Source organism: Oxyura jamaicensis, chromosome 2, assembly GCF_011077185.1.
Source record: "Oxyura jamaicensis isolate SHBP4307 breed ruddy duck chromosome 2, BPBGC_Ojam_1.0, whole genome shotgun sequence".
Classification (NCBI taxonomy): Eukaryota; Metazoa; Chordata; class Aves; order Anseriformes; family Anatidae; genus Oxyura; species Oxyura jamaicensis.
The window spans coordinates 132,757,231-132,777,804 of record NC_048894.1 but is presented as its reverse complement, the minus strand read 5'-3'; the positions used below and the strand labels follow the sequence as shown (position 1 = coordinate 132,777,804).

Genomic DNA, 20,574 nt, shown 5'->3' with positions numbered 1-20,574 from the left:
TCACATCCTGGTTCAAGAGGCAGAAAGGTATGATTCCTTCTTTACATGGGGATAAAGCTGGTTAATGTAATTAAATAAGAGTACTCATTAACAAAGCTGCTTTCTTTGGCCAGAGCTCAGAATGTGCAAACAAGATGAGCTGGGCTATTTGAAACCACTATGTCATGTTTCAGATTTGAGGAACAGAATCTTGAAATCTCTGCACAGCAGCAGCAGTTATCCTGAAGTCAACCTGCTTACATGGTCTCAGACAAAAATTACTTTGTCTTCAGAAAAGTCATCAGGATTTTCTTGACAGATACTTGATGGCTTAGTCAGGGATATCCAAAGTGGTACACAAATCACAAAGGTACACAAATCATTCTGAATTCAGCAATGAGGGTGTTTTGGCATTGTGACATATATCACCACAGGGTCAACTCCTGTCCACCCACCACCGTTATAAAGACTGTTCTTCAGCTGTTGAGGTATTTGCTGGAGGAGATGTACTTACTGCTGTTTGCTGTACCTTCAAGGTGAGTTTTTGTACTGTCAGAACTTACGTTTTTTCCTGTGAAAACCCACTGCTCTGATGAACAGCCATTGCAGATTGCTGAGGATAACGTTTTTGATAGTTTTAACTCAATTCAAGCAAGTAGCTCAGCAGAATATCAACAGAGACAATCCTTCAGAATGGTTATTTACTAAAAAAAAAATAAAACATATCTGAGAAATTCTCAAAACATGATGTACGTGACCCTGTAAAAGCAAAAGCTAAATCCTTTGCAACTCACGCTGTATTCTGCTAGAGTTTAAGCCACCCTGGAGGCACACCTGTGACCACTCATATTCAGATTATACCCCTTAGGTCTCTTCAAATCCAATTCCCCAGAGAGATGTATCAGTAGTTTTGATTATCGTTTTCCATTATCTAGTGATTTAAGACTGCTGGACCCAGCCATCATCTGGTGACCTAGTGGGTGGCATCCCTGCCCATGGCAGCAAGGGAGGAACTAGATGGTCTTTAAGATCCCTTCCGACCCAAGCCATTCCATGACTTCGTGAGCACTTGGAGGGTCTTCATAAATCTTGAGATGTCTTTTTTGTGTCAACAATTCTAACATCCAGTTTCTTTGCAGTCTTTCACAGGCAGCTGTGAAACTGCTTTTGTACTGGGAAGGCAGCTATGGGACTATTGCTTTCCTCATTGCTTCCTTTGTATTAGTAACTGCTGCTCCCTCATGGCTGCTGGTCTCTCCTTGGAGAGATTCTTCACTTTCATACATTTCATTTCCTTTATTTCCCTTTGTGACCTCTACATACAGAGTGACTTTTTCTGAACACTACGCATTTACTGAGTAGTTTGCAGTTCAGAATTGCTGCTGCATGCTTTTGATGCCCTGTGGTTTTAACATTTAACTCACTGGGTTGTTTAAGGAAGTTGTACAGTGTTGACTTTCTTTAGAAGATTAAAAAAAAAAAAAGTTCAGGAACTCAGACATCAGAGGTTTCTCTCATCTACTTCAAACCACAGTGTACAAGTACACCCCCCTTTTTTTTTTTGACAAAAGTCTGCTCTTTATCCAAAAATACATCTAAGCAGAAGCTTTATCTGCAGATCTTGTTTCTTATATTTCTGTGTAACAAACGTTGAGGCTGTGTGGGGAGTGCTCTTGTTTTTTTTTAGTACCATCTATTTGTTCATGCTGCTCACAGGAAGGAGATGCACACAATATACAAACTAAATACACTTTTTATTAGCAAGGCTTTTAAAGTACAGTCTTGCATCCATCAGCTTAGCTGAACAAAGTTTCAAGCAGGTTAAATTACCTCATGCACCACTGGAAAGAGAGGACAGATGCTGTTTCTGTGCAGAAACAACATCCTCAGCTTTAGCTTGCATCAGTTTCAGCTGATTTCCTGTCTTTTCCCCCCATCATCTGGGGAAGCTTTTTTTTTTTTTTTTGACAAGACTACCAACGTATTTTCCTTCTCATTGTTGAAGATTATGCTCCATTTTTGACCTCTCACACCTGTGAGAATCTCCCCCCTTTCATCCTACACTTACTGCCAGTCTTCTCTCAGGGCTGGTGCATCAGGGTGGGTGGCAGGGCTGGCCTTTCCTGTGCCATTGCACTAATTCCTATAATCTAAAAATGTGTTTGTCATCAGCTTCTGTGTCCTGTCTGCTGACCTCCAGTCCTTTGCCATGTTACACATGTAGAAGCCCCTACACCGACTTCACCTGGTGTGTCAGTTATTAGACCTACCTCCACCCTCACCCAGACCTCCTAACATCAGCCCATTGTGTACAGAAAGCTCTTTGTCCTTGATGATTATGCTGTCTCTTCCCCATCGCTTTCCCTCCCATACAACTTGCCCTTCTCTTGCTCCATTCAAGCTCCTGAATCTACCCACAACCACATTTGGCCACATCCAGTGTTTGGCTACTTCTGACTGCATCCTGGTTGTGCTGGTATCTTCAAACCTACTCCAAACGTGGCAAAACCTGCATCAGCTGCCCTACCATTGTATTCCTCACTCCTCTTCATACACGTTTTTGATGACCACCAAATTCTAGTGAGGTAAATCTGATTTTTGCCAGCCATTTCCCTATCTCCCCAACCAGCCACTTGCCCTGCCACTTGCTTTAGCACTCTGCTCGCATAATTCTGCCCCAGCTTTGACCACTGAAATCTCTCTCAAGCATCGGCTACAGCACCAGATCCATACAAAAATCCCCCTTCCTGAACACTACAGCACTCTGAAGACCTTTGCCTCCCCATAGTTTTTCTCCCCCTCCCCTCCAAGGTAAGAGTTCCCCACTTCTCTGGGCCAGTAATTGACTTCTTTCAGCTGAAACTCTTCCCGCGTTATTCCTTTAGCCTTTGATCTGTCATCAGTTTTCACACATGAATATAAAACAAGCTGCACATGCATGCCTCAGGTAGGTTTTATCATCTAATCAAGGCTGAGGTTTTGCTTACAGTTCAAAAGGAGAATATATTAAGCTGACAGCAGATATTCTCTACAAGCTGTTTACACTGATCATCTGAAAAAGGGGATGACCCAAACATACTTCAACAAAAGCAGAAATAGTGAGGTGTGACACATGGAAATGTTTACTTAGTACCTGAAGCTCCAGATGCACCATGTGCAAGCAAAAAAATAGGGGTGGGTGAACATGAAAGGTTAGCTCGTTCAGAACTGCAATTCGACAACCAGAATACCAGAACCAACAGCAATGGGCAAGGCTGGAGTACGGACTTTCCAAATTTTGCCAAGCAGATAAAAGGTAACAGGATCAGTTCTCAAAAAGGATTATCTGTGCTCACATAGAAGCTGGTCCTAGAATTAGAAGTTAAAAATGAATCACTTCCCTCTGCGCAGAGCAACCCTCAGAAGTCTACTAAATCTATCAGCTCCTTGTCTCTAGCTTTAGATTGTGGGCAACTTCTTTATATACCTGTTTAAAAAAAAAAAAAAAAAAAAAAAAGCTGGGTTTCTGTAATATTTTGTGAACTAGGCTTGTTATGTTTTCATTGGCTTTATGCTGGCATAGAGGTCTGCAGAGGGTGTCCAGGAACAAAGCTGAATTTCACTTTGGAGCATCCACTGTAGACAATGCAGGCTGATGCACGCACATTGCTAGTGATCTCATAATGAAGAGAGGAAGAAAATGCAAATTTGATGAAATTAATTTCCAGAACAAGTTGATTCAAAATAATAGGAGAGCTAAGAATATGAAGAGTCTTTTTTTTTCCGCTCTTGGTTTTGATGACTACTATGGTCACCAGGTTCTAAAAGTTGGGCTAATATGCCCTATGAGCACAAAATAGTATTTGTTGGAAAGTCACCCAACGTGTAGATGGATGTAACGTGAAGTCAAGTTCAGGGTAATATGCCTGCTTGAGCTGAAACTTTCCACATTGTCTACAAAGACAAAGCCATCTTCAGAAGAGTGCTTAGACTCGCTATAATTACTAAAGTACACCGTAGCCCCTCCCAATCCTCATTCCTTGCACTAAATCTGTGGTCCCACACTTCCTAGTGCAATTCAAGCTTTGGGAATTAGCTGAACTCCAACACCCCAGGAGTGTACTATATTCCCCAAAAGACAATATTGTCTTTCAGAAAAACAGGCATTTATAATGCATCATCTAACTTCAAATTTGTCACTCCAGTTGTCACCAAAGCCTTTCCTTCTGTCAAAAAAAAAATAAATCAGTTTTCATTGTTTCTGCTAAATAGAACATGTATTATGGTCATCTCAAACAAAGCATGGATTTTCTCTCAGGTCGGGCAAGGAGTAAAGGGAGAAGTGGCATTGTATCAGAACAACCAAGACTCATCTGTTCACACATCACCTTACCACATGTTGTACTTCAGCACAACCTCCCTTAACAGCCCATTAAAAACGTATGACAACAGGTGAGACTAACAAGTCCAGCACAACTCCAGCTGAATGCCACAGCTTGCCTATCTTGACAGAAGAGGATGGGAGGAGACCAAGAGCCTGTGAGTACTACAGGGGCTTGCTTTGGCACGTAGTTTTTCAGTTAATATTGACTGTATTCTTTACTGTTTTCCTGCCATCATTCCTCGATGGTCATTACTTGTTATTAGAGAGGACTCATTAGAAGTTAGCAGATTTTACACCCTTTATTTCTCTCTCAAGAACAGCTTGCCTAAAACAGGTTTTCATGAGGTTAATTCCTTTCCTCCCCTTCCACTGGCTGTGCAAGTAAGGCCTGCCTCAAAGTCTGGGCCTTATTCAGAGCTGGAAGAAATCAGACTCCAGTTTCCTGGCTCTCACCCTTTGTCCCCCATTCTCAAGCTGCAAGACAACCTACAGCCACTTCCTTTTACAGAACTGATGTTTTGTTAGGCAACCATCACACAGATTAATCATTAAAGAGGCGCCTACACAGCAGGCCAGAAGGGAAGCATGGCATACCCTGACAACTCCTGCACTGCTGGGGACCCATGGCTGTGGGATGCTCTTTGGTGTCCCTTACTCAATGTATCGGCCCCATTTCTGGAGCCTATACACCTGGGTCCTATGCTTTCTCTTGGCAAGCCCATTTGCGAGCTCCAGGCAATGCATCTACTTAAGAGCTGAAACAGGCAGACGTTACTGCCAGCACTCTGCGGACTCACTTGCAGGACTCCTGCACTGATTCAGCAGAGCAAAATGAAGCCACGCTTTTGTGGAAAATGCTTTAAGAAGAGGTCAACCAGATGCCAAAAGCTGTGCCATTTCTTACCACAGTTAGGTGCCTCCATTAGGAGCTGCCTATTTTTAAGCAATTACATCCTAGATAGATTGTTAGGGAAATCAACTATGCCTTAGCCCCAGTCCAACACAGCTGGATACTAATTAAAATAATCTCAATAATTTAGTTAGGAGATGCATTCAGCATTAAGAACCAAAATTACAACTACTAAAGATATTTTCCCATTAGCCTATTACAAAGTACACAGTATGGCTAACATACCTTTACAAATTCTGTAAATCCAAATAAAAGTCTTTTAGTTAAAAGTTATATTCTTCCCATGTATCAGTAATAAAGCTGAAGTAGTAAGCATCCTTCGTAGTTGCAGATTATTTGAAAGCTTATCTTTCTCACTGAAAGAAGAGCTGAAGGAAGCACAGTTTCCCTTTTGGGAACTATTACAGCATAAAGGAAATTCAAATATATATATATATATTGAAATATGAGAAACAACACGTTTCCCCAAAAGAGCTATCCAGTGCCAACACCTAATCCATAATAAATACAGTAATTATCATAACGCTTTAGGTAAAACTATCTTAAGGTAAAGCTATCCTAACCAAGATAAAAGTTAATTTTTACGTCTTATTCCATACCTAAGTGGAGAGAAATGGAAACACCTCCCAGACAGTCAGAAACCCAAATGTCAGAAAGCCCACCTGCAACTTGAAAACTAGCAATTCCTAGAAGAAACAGGATGACTTTTTAGTACAGCTTCAGTCAAAAGTGTTTTTATACTGGCAGCCTGATAAACATGACCACCGAGAAAATTGCTCTGCCCAGCTAACGTGTCTTACTATCTTATCTCAGAGATGCTGAGAAGGCTGACAAAAAGAGGAAAGCAGTTAAAACTCAAGGTGTTGTAATGCTGCTGTGAAAGTTACCTGTACAATGGGCAGGACAAAAATCTCTCACCATGTTTGTCTCTGCCATGAGCACAGCCCATAAATAGCTGCAGCAGCTGAGGCTAGAGATCTGTCTGTTTGGACCTCTTCCTTCCTCGCTTCCCTTGCATTGTTGGCATTTTGTTTCAGGTGACAAAGGGACGCGCTCTAACATGCTGCAATATGCCGCATTTAGAAATTTATATTTATACAAAAACTGAAGGAATTTAATCACAGTGCAGATGTATTCCCAATATATTAATTGCAATAAAGTTCTATAATCAAGTATTTATCACTTGCAACACCAATTCTCAGTTAAAATGATTAGGTATCACAGGTTTAGGACAGATTTATATATACGTACAGTTTCTGCTAAAGAAGGCTAATTATAGAATTTCAATTCATTTATAAATAAGCCTAGGATTTAGCATAATTAAAGCCAGCTCAAATCAGCATAAAAAAAACCCTAACTACTCAAGATATATGGTTAAATTCAACCTTGTAGACAATGCAGAAAATAAAGCCTGCCTTCCTTATGTTTGCATTTATGCAATTCAGTTGGCTCTAAACTAGAATTTATCAGTAGTAGCATCATTTCATAAATAACTTTTGCCTTCCATTAAAAAAAAAAGTCATTTTAATCTTTGCATACTTAGCCTTGTCAGCTGAAGTCTGTGCAAGTCTGATTACCTTAGACACATAAAAGCCAGCAGTAGTCACAGAACCCAATAATAACTCAGTTGGCACAGAGCACAGGCATTTGTTGCATATGGTATCTACAACTTGGGAAAATAAGCTGGGATACCAGCAAGCACTAGGAGTTTCACGAAGTCTAACCTAAGACTTATTTCCTTTTAAAATCTGCTCAAGTTCTAACATGGAAATTTTAATCATGCAAATACAGTATCTTAAACTAATGTGATATTCTTCAACACAGAATGAAAACCAAATGAAAAACTAAATGTAGTACCATCTATTCGACACACTGAACCTGAATTAAAGCACGTGGTAATGAATCAAAACCAAGCACTTAATCTACTGAGAGTTCTGGATGATAATTCTCTAACTGGCTGTTGCTTACCTTGCTACAGCCAATAACCCTAGAGTGTGTTTAGATAAACAAAAATCCAGGCCTTACATTATGGTGCAGAAACGCAAAACTTCAGAGGTAGGTACCTGTTAAATCTTTGTATTTTATAGCAAACTAATATTTTATATGAACTATGTTTTTTTCTTTAAGCTGGCTGCAAGTATAATCCTTTTCCATGACATTTAAAAAAAAAAAAAACAACAACAAAAAACTGCAGACCAAAATAGTTTGTGTTACGTGCTGATCTAGGAGGAAAAAACAACCAGTACTTGGCCAAATGGGAGTCACTAATAACTACCACCCACCTTCATCACTCAAGTGATCCCATTCAGTCTTCCTGAGCTAAAAGGAAAAAAATGAAAAGCTTTCTCATGTACTTAGATTTCTTTTTCAGTAGTACACTATTCATTATATTGACACTGTAATAAGAGCACTTGTATCAGTACTTTATTGGTTATGTTGATGAGTATTCTCAGAACATACACATCACTGAAGGGGAACACTCATGTCATAGTCTTTCTGCACTCACCAAAATCTAGACATAGTGTGAAAAAACATGAATGAATCGTCAAATCATGCACTGAAGATTAAACTGGAATGCCTGTTCTTTTATTCCAATTTACAAGTTGAATAATTTGGAACTCTTGACCAATACTTCTCTGCTTAGAGAAATCCTTCATATAGTAAAGACCATTTTACTAAGTGCTCCTTCCAAGCATTACTGTATTACTGTGGCAAATAAATAAAATCCTCACTTCAAACAGAAGGCTCCAAATTTGCTTTGGGACCAAGAATCACTTTGTACTAAGAGTCTTCTGCTTTTTTAAAAAAAAATCTTAATTTCAGGATAAGAATATTTTGTCAGGTTTGACACTACAAGATAAACCCACTCTGGCATGCATTGCTTTTTCCCAGAGGAAGTCTGCTCTTTCAAGCTGAGCAAGAGATGACAGGCAGGTCAATAGAAGTTAGTCTCATTTTCTGTTTCTCTGGAAGTAATTCCAGTAGAGTAGAGATCAGTTGTAACAGCAGATCAAATTTTTGTATTTTGAAAAGGAAGTATAGTGGTATTAGCATCCTTTACCAAACAATACAAGTACAGGTTACTTGTATACAGAAATATGCCTGCTAACAACTTTTGCTGTCAGTATTTTGTTAGACTACGTCTAATTTCATATGTGAAAGTTTCTAATGCCTTATTTAAGGTACCCCATCACCTCCTCCATCCCCACTTTCAATCAATTCATGTTTCTTCTTTTGTCTTATTGCCAAGCATCGTGCAATGCCCAATGCACCTCCTTTTAAAAACCGTACAAAGTTGTCTCCAACCAGAGGACCTAAAGCAAAGAGGTTTGCTTCTTTAGTGCATTCATAAGTATATGGATCGATCTCTATAGGATTCCCCTTGCATGTGATGGGCTGATTTGAGTGATGACCTATGCTATGTCCTTGGTCCTTTAGAAAGAAAAGGTTTGGATGAGAACCTATCAGAACTAAGGCTACAGAAAACTTCAGAATTTTCTTCAGTCCAGAGGCACTCTGAAGAACACATTTCATTTCAGGCTTGAAGGAAAGTACATTGTGTTCAGGGAAACTAGTGTAAGCAGAATGCAGATTAGAGTCCACAGTGTGTGACTGAGTACACATCATATGATAGACCTTATGGTATTCAGGGTAAAGCTTTTTAGGCAGCTGTTTGAAAATCAGGCTTGTATCAGTAACTCTTCTACGAAACACATGAATTACTGGGATGTTGTTGTTGTAGGCACACAGTACTGCATCAGCTGCTGTAAGTCCGGCACCCACAATTAATACAGGGTCTGCTTTCCCACGTAGCTTTCCTTTGCTGATAGCAGCCCCAAAGTCAGACATGGAATGAAGCACAAAAGGAAAGTCTTCTCCTTCAACTTGTAGTCGGCCAGGAGAATCAAAGCTTCCAGTGGCAAGAGCCACATTCTCAGCAAAGAGGCAGAAGGGCACATGAGAACCATCTGTCGCTCGCTGATAACCTCTGACTTCCCAGTTTCGCTTGATCAGTGATTTCTGTCCATCTTTCATTTCCAAATGCTGCGTTGAAATACCTTCACTTAGTTGACTTCTGTCTTCATCATCCTCTCCTCGGTAAAGTCTGGATACTGATGTTATATAAACATTGTCTCTGAAGTTTTTCTGGAGGCCCATAACTTTAACATAGTGTTTATAATAGCAAGCAATTTCTTCTGGCATTACACGGTCACTCTTTATGTTTCTGAAACAGAATTGAATGGTTCCAGTTAATATTAACACCTTAACAGTGGTTTCAACATCATGTATGATATACCCCATGACACTCGGATGTAAGCGGACTGAATCTGTTCAGTTTAACTACAGAGTTCAATATATTTGAACTTAGTTTTATTCGCTCTCTTGATTCCTGATATACAAGACAAGCTTTTTTTTTTTTTTTTTTTTGTAAATAATCATCTCTTTATATTGTAAAGTGCTAAGGCAATGAGCAAATTAAGCATGAATACCCTGCAGCATCACAGTAGGTCTGTGTGGAAGCATTTTAGAAAGCCAGTTTAACATCATGACCACCAATAATATAATACTGGCTGAACAGTACTCAATGACAACATACAAACTATGTAGTTACTTGAAGTAAGGGTGAACTTTGAAGTATATTGAAGAATACTTGACTCGAAAGACCTCTCCTTTTAGTACAGGTTAAGTTCAGTTAAGGATCAAATTAAGCAGTTCCATATCACAGAATTCAGTCCCACAGGAATGAAAAAAGCATCACACAGAACCTTAATACACATGTGAATAGGATTACAATAGTCAAATGCCCAATAAAAACATTCTTGCACTAGAATCCTGGTATTACATCTATGCTTTTCATGTTTTTTGCTGTATTTACAAAAAAATTAAGCTGAAAGTATCATTATTTTGAACAGTTGCATGACTTTTGCTGCTTCTTTAGAAGTAAGCTCTAAGAAGCCAAAAGAAACAGTAGTGAACATTGGGTAGCCACAGAATTACACTTGGAAGCATGTTTACAAGAGATTGGGTTACTTACCCTAAAAAATTAACAAAACAGTAACCTGAACATTTAGAAGTACGCACACTACTCTGAAAACTTGATATTTATTAGAGAGGTTGGATGCAAACGCAACACCTGTTTTAAGGAAACTATTTCACATGACTACAAGTTTTAATTATCAATACTTTTAATTGTGCTTGTTTAATTGTAGTACAACTGGTCAGTATTTCTTTTTTTAGTATTGTTGAAAATTATAATATCAACAAATTAGCTTCAGATAATAAGCAGCTTATGGGATTTCAGTTCATACAGAGGCAAGACTACTGTCATTATCTAAGAAAGCAATTAAAGAACAAAAGGTACAGTTTCTCCACTGTGTTGTCCTGAAACGAGTAACAGTCTGCTCAAAGACATGCCCAATTCAAAACAACAGCTTCCTTTAATTAGAACAAAGTCAGGAAAACTTAAATTTTAGAAAAAGCCTATGTAAAGTTCATCTATTGACACAGGCATTTGTGAACTAATTGTATCCTTGAAGCAAAGGCCATGAAATTGTACTAGACAGTAGTTTTTCTTTAAAATGTTTTCCAATAAATTTACAAGAAGTAACATTGGGTAGTAATGAATTATTCTCAACAATACAACTGATAGCAACATTTTAGATGCTGCAGCTTTGTCTGTAAAGCAAAAGCTGAAAAATACTGACCTCCTGAATTACAAGAAGGCTACCGTGCACAGAAACTTAAGTGACATCCACAGTGAAAGAGGAACTTGTGATACTTCCGTAGATTTTAAATGACTAAAACAACTTACAGTAACAGCACTTGAGAAATGTTGTTAAACACACCACTGCTAGTATGTCTGCTTTTTCATGCACTCAAAGCCATTATTCTGTCCAACCACTGTCAATCTTCTTTCAGAGTACACACAACAGTATCGTTTCTAGTGCCATCAGGCAATTTAATAAACTAAAAAAGAAGCATTCCTGTAAACAGTGAAGCTTGAATGTTTTCCAGTTCTTAAAATAGTGTTATCTATCTTACAGCAACTGTATGTTTCCCAAATACATTATGCAGCATCTCTACCTGCGCTTGCTAGCTGCCCATTCCTTAAAGGTGAGTCCGGGAAGTTCCATCCAGTCTCCAAAACTGATTGTTAGCATAGAGCCTTCCATGGACTATGGAAGAACAACAAGAAGCATGACCAGAAATTTCAAATTGATACTTTTATGTAAAACAGCAAAGCTCCTAACATTGTACTCATTTACACCAATAAAGTATGAGAATAACAAGTACCAGGACATTACATGAAGTCTCGATTAAATGTGTTAGATACTATTTTAATGAGGCACTAGATGGTCTAATAAAGCAGCTGAAGAGAGAACAAGTGGAAGGGAAAATAAAAGCAAGTGATTTATAAAAACACAAAACAAGAGAAAAGCATAAAAGCAACAGCATTAAGATTTAAGATTTTGTGTAACAGCAGCTGAAAACAGTATAAAAAAAGTCAGAGAACACTCTTTAATATAATTAAATTTAAACTAATAAAAATCATAAGACAGCAGTCATGGTGACGATTTCCAAAATTAAGGGTAATGTTTCATCTCTAACATACTTGACCTTTGGTAAATGAAATTGCCATTACTATCTAAAACAACCTTAGCAAGAGAACTTGCAGACCACAAAATTACTGAGTTACCGTATAGTAATATAAAATATTTACTCACATGCCAAGCCCCACCAGGTGGTCCTTTACCAAGCACTATATGGGGAATATAATTATGTTGCTCTAGCTTCCAGTGCAAAACTGGTGGGTAGTCATACCCAAAGTCAGCATCAGGATGAAGCAGTGTATCAAAAAGCACAGCAACTGGGTTTGAAGAGCGTCCTTCAAGGCCTTCAGACAGGTACTCTAGATCCTGAAGTATGAGAGTTATAATTTTTACTGTTTATCATGCTCTTCTGATGTACAGAAATTGAATTTGATATACAGAAAACACAATTAGTTCAAGTTGCATTTTAAGTAGAGATATGTACCGTAGAAATTAAAACGGTTTTTAGAAATAACTATCATGATTCGGTTCTTCCCTAACTTTTTATATAATAGATTTCTGCCATTTGAGAATTATGTGCTAGTGCAGTAATACCAAGGCAAGTCTTAATGAGAACTGTATTATTTGGGAATATTTTAAATTGAAGTATGTTAGCAGCATTTATTCTTTGATCTTTTAACAATAGTGCCCAAATGTTCTAGGACATGAAAGCTAGAATTCCTGAGTCAGCTATTCACTGACCAAGTGATACTTCAGATACTTTTGGCAAGTAATAAAAACACAACAAAGGGCAGACTGTAAAACCAAAAACCACCACAAAAAAGGAAAAAATCTCTAAAGTACCACAAAAACACCACAAACACACACCAGCCTTGGATCAAATGATTATGAACTGATTTCATTTAAATCAACAGAAGAACAAAGTAACTCATTAACACATTAGAAACATGATAAGCTAGCTGGGCTGGTTATGTATAATTTTTCTGCAATCTGCATTTTTTTTTGGATACCCACTTCTTAAAATGTACTGTTTTTCATCTAAAGTGTCATAGATATAATTTGTTACAAGCCACTGAAGAAGGTATATACTGCTCTTTATTTTACAAGTAAGAACAGCAGATGCCAAGGAATAAAGCTAGGTGTTTGAGGCCACACAGGTACTGAGCTTTATTGTGGTCTAATTCTTTGTGGGCTGAGAGCGTTTAGGCCTTTTTCATCCACAGCACTACTTGTGTAAGCTGCAAAAGCATTTTAAGTAGGATCATTCAAGAAAGACTACTGTTTTACAATCTAGCTTGTAGAAAGAGAAGATCTGGATGAGATGGCAACAAAAGCTTACTTGATCAACAATGGAAAGATGTCGTGCTTCTTCTAGTTTTGTATGTAGAATGGGGTTTGGATGTACAGCTTCCGGAGACAAATACGGCCTGTATCCAGACAGCAGGTACGAAAGACAAATTCCTGATGGTCCATTCCCTATTAAAGAAAGAAGTAAATGTTTTAGAAACTTTATGTTATTGACAGTTTTACTAAGTCATCGAATAAGCAGCAAGAAAATTTCAGTAAAGTAGTATAATGCAATACCATTTGATTCAAAGCAGCTTATAGTCCTCATAGGAAAAGAAAGCCTGCCATAGGAATTTTTCTACCACAATCTTTTTCAGTTAAGAAATGTACGTATGACTGTTTCACATTATGAAACAAAACGCACATAAAATGATTTAATAATTCAGTATGTCAGATTCACTGTTCTTGTGTGAAAATGCTCTGATGGAAGAGATCTGCTCTACATGTCAATCACAGTAATATCTGGGTATTGGTAACCCCTTACAACTTTGTGTTCCCATTTACCCTACGTATCATAAGACACAAAACAAAGACAACCTGGAGTATGTGTTCTTTAGGTCTACCCATAAAATAAAAGGAAGAAAAAAGCAGAAAGCTGAAAATGGTGCAAGTCAGCATGAGAAACTATGAGAAACAGCATAATACGGTAAAAACATAGTAGATGTAGTAAAGTATGAGAAACTTATTTAAAACCACAGTCAGGAGTATGTTTAACAGCAACAATATAAATTCAAACTTTTTATATCCCTTTTTTTTATAGCTTTTTACAATTCATTTATGTGAATTATTGTAATTTTAACAGACAAACCTACTTTCAAATGGTTATTAAAGATGTGAAATAGATGGAACCAAAATGTTACCATAAGGTAAGTATTTCTATTTGTTTGACTAGTATTAGACAAAGTAAGGGATCATATTTTAACATGCGAATACAGAAGTAATGTTCAAATTGCAAGGTCAAATATCCAAATCTAGGGAAAGCTAATGTCTGAAAAGGATCTGCAGAATAGCACCAGTGACTCCATACTGCTATTTCTATTGCTCTTCTTCTTCATTAACTGACTGAAAAGCACAGTGTTCTCCTAATGAGGCGCTATTCAGTATTTTGCATTTATTTTCTGTCTAGAGTGGCATGCATGGTATTTACTACACACTATTCAAATTCTAGGCTAAAGTTAGCAATTTATTCATGCTTTTATATAGCACTCATTGTTAAGATGCTAGTTTTTATTTCCTGTCATTCCAACTCTTGATCTCTGAGTTCACCCTTTGCCTCCTCTTCCCCATTATTTATCTCTGGGCATGCTGTTTCCATCTTCTTCTGTTCCAGTCCCACTTCTCCAATGCCCATCTCCTCGCTTTTCTGATTTTTCAGTCCTCAAATTCCCCAACAGTTTGTTCAGACCATGTTTTACCTGTTCACTCCCAGTCTTTGTACATCAAATCTTTTTCCCTTCTCCACCAAGCTACACTCACCACTCTGGTCCTGAGTAGCAGGACATCCCATACTTGATTGCAACACTGTGTAAGTATTGTCACAGCCACTGTCCATGAGAAGAAGGCTTACTAACAGGTCTTCACCTGTTAGCGATTAGTTAGTGAACAAAGATGTTTTTTTCCATGAACCTAGAACCTGCACGACTATGGGAGGCTGCAAGGTGCCTTACAGGCTCTTACACCAATCTATTTTATGCACCGGTACATGGATGCAAAAGCGCGGGTGCACTGTAAGAGCCATAAACCATTGAAAAAAAATAAGGGAGGCTGTGGTTTTCCATCACGGGCATCTTCAACCTGCAGTTTATTGTTATACACCTAAATTAAAGGCAACAGTAATGATCAAAACCAGTGCAGAAGATGACAAAGTTTAGCACAGAATATCCTCTAGATTTAGCACTCTAGCGTCAAATTCTAGAATTTCAAATCATTCAAATTCAATTTATCAGTTTCTTCCCAATTTCTAGAGCAAAAGAGGTACAAGCCAGAAGTTACTTAAAATTATCAGAGTAACTTAGTACTCTTTACAGAACCACAGTACACTACACAGCCCAAGTTTAAGAATATCTTAAACTGGTCATCATACAGGGGAGAAATGGGATGATAAAGTTAAAGAGGGCGATATAAGTCTTGTTCCACGATGAGGTTGATTTATTACACGTGGCATCTTTTTTCCTTCTAATTACTGAAATAGCACAACAAGGAGATAACACTAGGAAGCTCAAATAAGGAACATTTAACTCCAGCTACACAGGAATATCACAGAGAAGATTAAACCAGTAGAGACTGTATTTGTGTGTATACACATATACGTACGGGGGGACGACAACTCTGTGCATTGTTCTACTACAATATTAAGACCCGCTTAGATCACTTTTAAAGCTTCTTCAGGCAGCCAAACTTGAGATAGTAGGCTGCCGAAGAAGATCAACCTGTGAAATTTCTCAAATGCATCTGTGAAAAAGCATGTGGGTAATGTATTTGTGTTTTTTTACACACGCGCTCACACCCCAAGTAGAAATAGTCAAGGCAGCTGTGTTTAGTACCAGCACATAGGAAAGCGTTCTAGACAAAATAAGTATTGAGCACAGGTATTTGCATAACTCATATTTGCAAAACTAAACAGTGAAAACTGAGTCATTAGCCATATGGCAAACCTATACTAAGGTTGATGAAATGCCAGAAAACTGTTGCTCTTCAACTATGATGCAGAACTCAGCAAGTGATTCACGTCTGTCACATCCACGTAAATGCGTTACATGAGCACTATTTTAAGCTGTCATAGAGAGCTTTGAGAAGAGGCACTGTACAAACACCAGCCTTTCAAAGTTGAAGAGATTTACTGTGAACACATTGTCGAAACATTATTCTCTGCAATCTCTGCTTGTTTGCAGGTACAATTAAAGGTGTTGGTTTGCTTCAGTCCCAACAACTTTGAACTAGATTACTGAAAACCTCTTTTACTTCAGATCTTTTCTTTATCCTTTCATTGAGTCATGGCAGAAGGAGCTGGTGAACAGCTGTTGCTGAAAGACCTTGGCCCAACTCAAGTCACCCTGGCAGTCTCAATTATGCTACATACCTAGGGAGCCTGCTACACTCTGCTATGCTGTCATTTAGCAAGATTTTACAAGCACAAGCCTTTAGCAATTTAATCAAGACAACGTGCATTGCTCTCAGCTGGCTGAATTGACACAGATTCAATTTAGAAAAGATGGGACAATATTCATGTTAGTGATGGATGCAACAGCAAAATGCAACTAATGAACAAGGTTAGCATTTAACCAACACAGCACACATTTCACCTTACGCTTTTGACTGTTTGTGTGACTCCACAAGTTTCTATCATTGCAACATCAACAGTCTCCATGCAACCCAATGTAGACATGGTAGCATGTTAATCAAGCTCTACATTATCAATGCTAGAATCAAAACAGTTTCTCTGTTAAGACTCACGTATCTGCTGCCAAATAACACAGCTCATCTTGCCAAGTGACCATCTGAATTAAAATATATTCTGTTAGCAAGCCTTTTAATATAATTTGATGTCACCATTAATCAGAACAACTTTATTTCTCTAATGAACTTCTTCACTGTAAGTACATTAAGCATTATTTATTTAATGATAAATGATTTCGTGCAGCAGGTTTATAGAGGCAACAGCAGCGACACAATTTCAAGAGTTAAAAAAAAAAAAAACACTTACCTATTACTACTACAGGCAGAGTAAGGAGAGAGTCCCCAGGCAGAACAGTTTCTTCTATTAAAGGCATTCTTTTAATTTTCCTCCCAAGGCTGTCACCAAAATACTGGACGAAGGAATTCAAAAGCTGTCCTTCAGTTTCAGGGCCGCTGTAATTTCTAATTAACAAGGACAGATGGAAGAAAACTAAAAATGAAGCAGTTGTAGTCAGAACAATTTCTTCAAAAATAAACTTGCTTTTGACACTATATTTGAAGAGCTATAGAATTAATGAAAACAAGACTAAAACAGATATGTTTCATCCAATCTAAAGAATTTTACTCTTTGGTATAGCTTTTCTAACAGCAGATTTAAAATAGAAGTCTATTTTCTCCTAGAAGTTCTACAGCAGGATAACAAAAAAGACAGATGGCTCCACTGAGACACAGATTTCCAATTCTGTTTACACAAAGCCAAAGTATAACCAACAAGCATTATTTTGATCCACCACGCAGAAAACCTCGTTTCTCATTATCCTTATCAAAAGGGGAGGCATACACTGCCTAGCCAATTAACAACAGTAAGGCCAGCCAAAGGCTGAACCAGCAGCTGAGATAGAACAGCAGCCATTCACACACCTTCCTACCTGCTAAGCACCACAGAAGACTTCACATCAACCAATTTTTGGAAGGGTAGAAGCGAGGCTACTTATAGTCTGTAGTGATTCCAAAATGGAGAGAATTGAAATTACTATAAACCCCAGATGCAGCTTACGGTGTTTTAAGCACTCTAAGAAAATCCTTTAACAAAAGGAATTATCTAACCGTGAAGTTAACAAAAGGAATTACTATGCACCATTCAGGTCAGCCATTGTAGGATAGACTGTTTTCACCACTTGTCATTTTTTTAAGATTTGTCAGCTCTGTGCAACACGGACTTGGGTTCCTCTCATAGTTCCTCACAATAGCCATGCTTCTTCTATACTATGAAGATTTGTTTTAGATCATCTGATGCTTATTTAGTAGCTCTTTTTCCTTTTTTTCCAGAAGCACATACTTCATCTGCTTAACTTTAAAAGGCAATGACAAATTAAAAATAATCTGCTATTGGCAGTTATTTTATTAAATCTTCGAAATACAGACTTCTTGATTAAAAATAGTGCAATCTACCAGCCTAAACAGTTTTAATAACAAATGTACATAAATTAACTTGAGTAAGAGTACTCTTACTGATTTCCTAAGAATCTATATATATTCAAGCCATTCTAGAACTTCAGGAATTATTTTCAAATGGGACCAAAAAGCAGAAGACATCAACCCAACTCCCACAGCCACATAAATGATGTACTGCCTCAACTCCCATAGCACTGAAAGTTCCCTTATATATTTCAAAAAGACTTTCCTCAGTGGAAAATGGAACCAAAGCTAGAGAGAGCTGTACAGCAATAGCAGCACCAGCACACTGTTAATACAGCTCTGTGATGGTTATGTTTGTTAAAAAGTGGGGAAGATATTCTGAAGTTGTATTTATTTCTGAAGGCAAGTACTCTATATCTGCATTTCCAGCACTACAGGAAAAAAAGTTTGCAAATTAGTGATTTGACTGAATTACCATCACACGTTAGCTTGTCATGATAATGGAAATGCGTAAAACACAAACTCCAAGTTAGATTAAAGTGAGAAGAAAGCAAAAAGAAGACATTTAATTATCATCTTTTTTTTTTTTCCATCTTTTTTTACACACAGGTACAGGCAGACTGTATTATCTACCAGCCTTTGCTCAAAGTTATCTGAGGTAACACTATTCTGTGCTTTGCAAAAGAGAGGCTTGCGGAGAGCAGGCATGTTTTAGTGCCATTTTAATATACCTTCCCTGCTAGATGGAAGCTAGAAACACAAAAGAAACACTTCAAAACCTCTCTTGCAGGATGCACGTGCAGTTTTATGGGCTACCAAAGAATCTTTAACAATAAAAACACTGCAGCTCTGAAAGCTGGCCCCAAACTACCCGAAAGGTTTAGTGAAGCTAACCTTGCTCAGAAATGCCTGCATACAACACGCAGTTCCTCAGCTACTGTGCCTATAAAGCAGCAGATGAAGCACTGCTGTCAGGCATGTGTCCTTCCTTTGTAAGGACATCATACCCAAACCCGGTCAAATCCTGAATTAGGAGGATGCGAGTTAGTGGTCCCTAAGCCTTGAACAGTGCAAGCCAGCAAGTACCAGAAGTTTTCTCATCATAAGACCTCCTGGTAGACAGCTTTGCAGTAGCAGGGATTCGGTGAAGATATCACTGCCTCTAGTCCTGCAGAGATGCAAGAGGGCACCGGGGTGAGTCAGTGCCAACGCCAGAGCTCGCTTCACCTTGTGGTATAGCCTCACCACGCAACTGCAATAACTGTGCTACCGGGATTCTGCACCTCGTCGTCATTTTCGCTTTTTAGTGCTTTTCAGTTACTTTTAATTGATAAAGGGAAAAAAAAATAGGAGAAAATACGTAGTACACATGTCAACACTCTTCTCCCTTTGAAAGAAAAATGAATTAGCCTTTCAGCTGCCACACTTCGCTTCAAGGTACAGCTCCGGAGGAGCCCTTTTCAGGGGGCACTCGTGCCGGACCCCAGCCCCCTGCATACTTACAGCAATAAACGCACAAACGCACATCCTGCGGCGGGCAGCTCACAGAAAACCCGTAACGGAATAAAAAATAAAAATAAATAACCACGGTTCGGTCACAAGCTCACACTCGGCGGGGCGAATTTAACACCTCCGGGGCTATTATTTTTTTTAAATTAAACGACTGAAGAGAGCGCTGCCCACCGGCGGCAGGAGCCCCGTGGCGGCACCGCCGGAGCGAAGCAGGAGCCGAGCCCCGGCCCCGGCCGAGCCCCAGATGCCGCCCGAGGAGCGGGCAGCCCCCAGCCCCTTGCCCCTCGAACCCCCACCCCGGAGGCCGCTGCCCGCCCCCCGGCGCCCCTCACCTGACGGGACCGGCCAAGGAGCAGCGGCAGCACCACACGGGCATGGGGGGAGCCGGCGGGGCCCAGCGGCGGGGCTGCGGGGAGGCGCCGGTCCGCAGCTCCCGCTCCTCCTCCTCCTCCTCTTCTTCTTCCTCCTCCTCCTCCTCCTGCCGCCGCCGCCGCCGCCGCCACCACCACCACCACAGCGGGCCTCGCTCGGCGCCGCGCCGCCCCTCTGCCCCGCTCCCAGGCGGCTGCGGCTCGCACGCCGAGGGAGGAGCCGCCGCCAGCACCGGGAGGGACGAAGGGGAAGGGATGGAGAGAGGGAGGGCGCAGCTTCCTCCTGCCGGCCCCGCCGCGCCTCCCCGGAGGAGGAGGAGGAGGATGAGGAGGCGGCGCTCAGCGCCTCAGCGGCGGGTAGAGACCTCAGGGAGGGCCGCCCGAACCTGCGACGGTTCCCTCGGTACCGGAGCAAGGCGAGGGCTGCTGCCTGCCCCAGCCCGTATCGCCGCCCGCGGCCCCTCCTACGCCGCCGCCTTGCCCCCCCTCCCCGCAGCCCGCCGCGGGTGGCTCGGGCACGGCCCGGTGGCAGGGGCACACCTGCGGGTGGCTCGGCCCGGAGCCCCCCGGGCACCCGCCCGCGGGCCGTGCCGTGAAATGGCGGCCGCGGGGCTCCGGGCTGAGAGACGCGTGAGGGGTGGAAAGGAGCGCCCCGTGCCCCGGCGTTTGGGTCCGCAGGCCTGTGCCTGCTGACAGCCAAGCGTGTAGGGGGGAGCTGCTGCCGTG

The 20,574-nt window shown here is 40.2% G+C and overlaps 1 protein-coding gene across 1 annotated transcript; it reads right to left on the bottom strand.

Annotated features, from left to right (window-relative positions):
- Positions 1-1,714: 1,714 nt before the first annotated feature.
- On the bottom strand, positions 1,715-20,131 carry OSGIN2 (oxidative stress induced growth inhibitor family member 2). The gene is made up of 6 exons (XM_035318594.1): positions 19,810-20,131; positions 16,854-17,008; positions 13,143-13,279; positions 11,978-12,169; positions 11,337-11,428; positions 1,715-9,477 (listed from the first exon to the last, which is right to left on the bottom strand). The coding sequence occupies exons 1-6, from the start codon at positions 19,851-19,853 to the stop codon at positions 8,430-8,432; spliced, it is 1,668 nt and encodes a 555-aa protein (XP_035174485.1). The 5' UTR covers positions 19,854-20,131; the 3' UTR covers positions 1,715-8,429.
- Positions 20,132-20,574: the final 443 nt, after the last annotated feature.

What these genes read in the sequence shown, in the direction of transcription:
- OSGIN2 (XM_035318594.1), bottom strand. Translation starts at nt 19,853, where the DNA reads ATGCCCGTGTGGTGCTGCCGCTGCTCCTTGGCCGGTCCCGTCAG. An exon ending in TCCTTGGCCGGTCCCGTCAG is followed by an intron (nt 17,009 to 19,809) that starts GTGAGGGGCGCC and finishes CTTGTTAATTAG; the next exon opens with AAATTACAGCGGCCCTGAAA. An exon ending in CACCTGGTGGGGCTTGGCAT is followed by an intron (nt 11,429 to 11,977) that starts GTGAGTAAATAT and finishes GTTCTTCCATAG; the next exon opens with TCCATGGAAGGCTCTATGCT.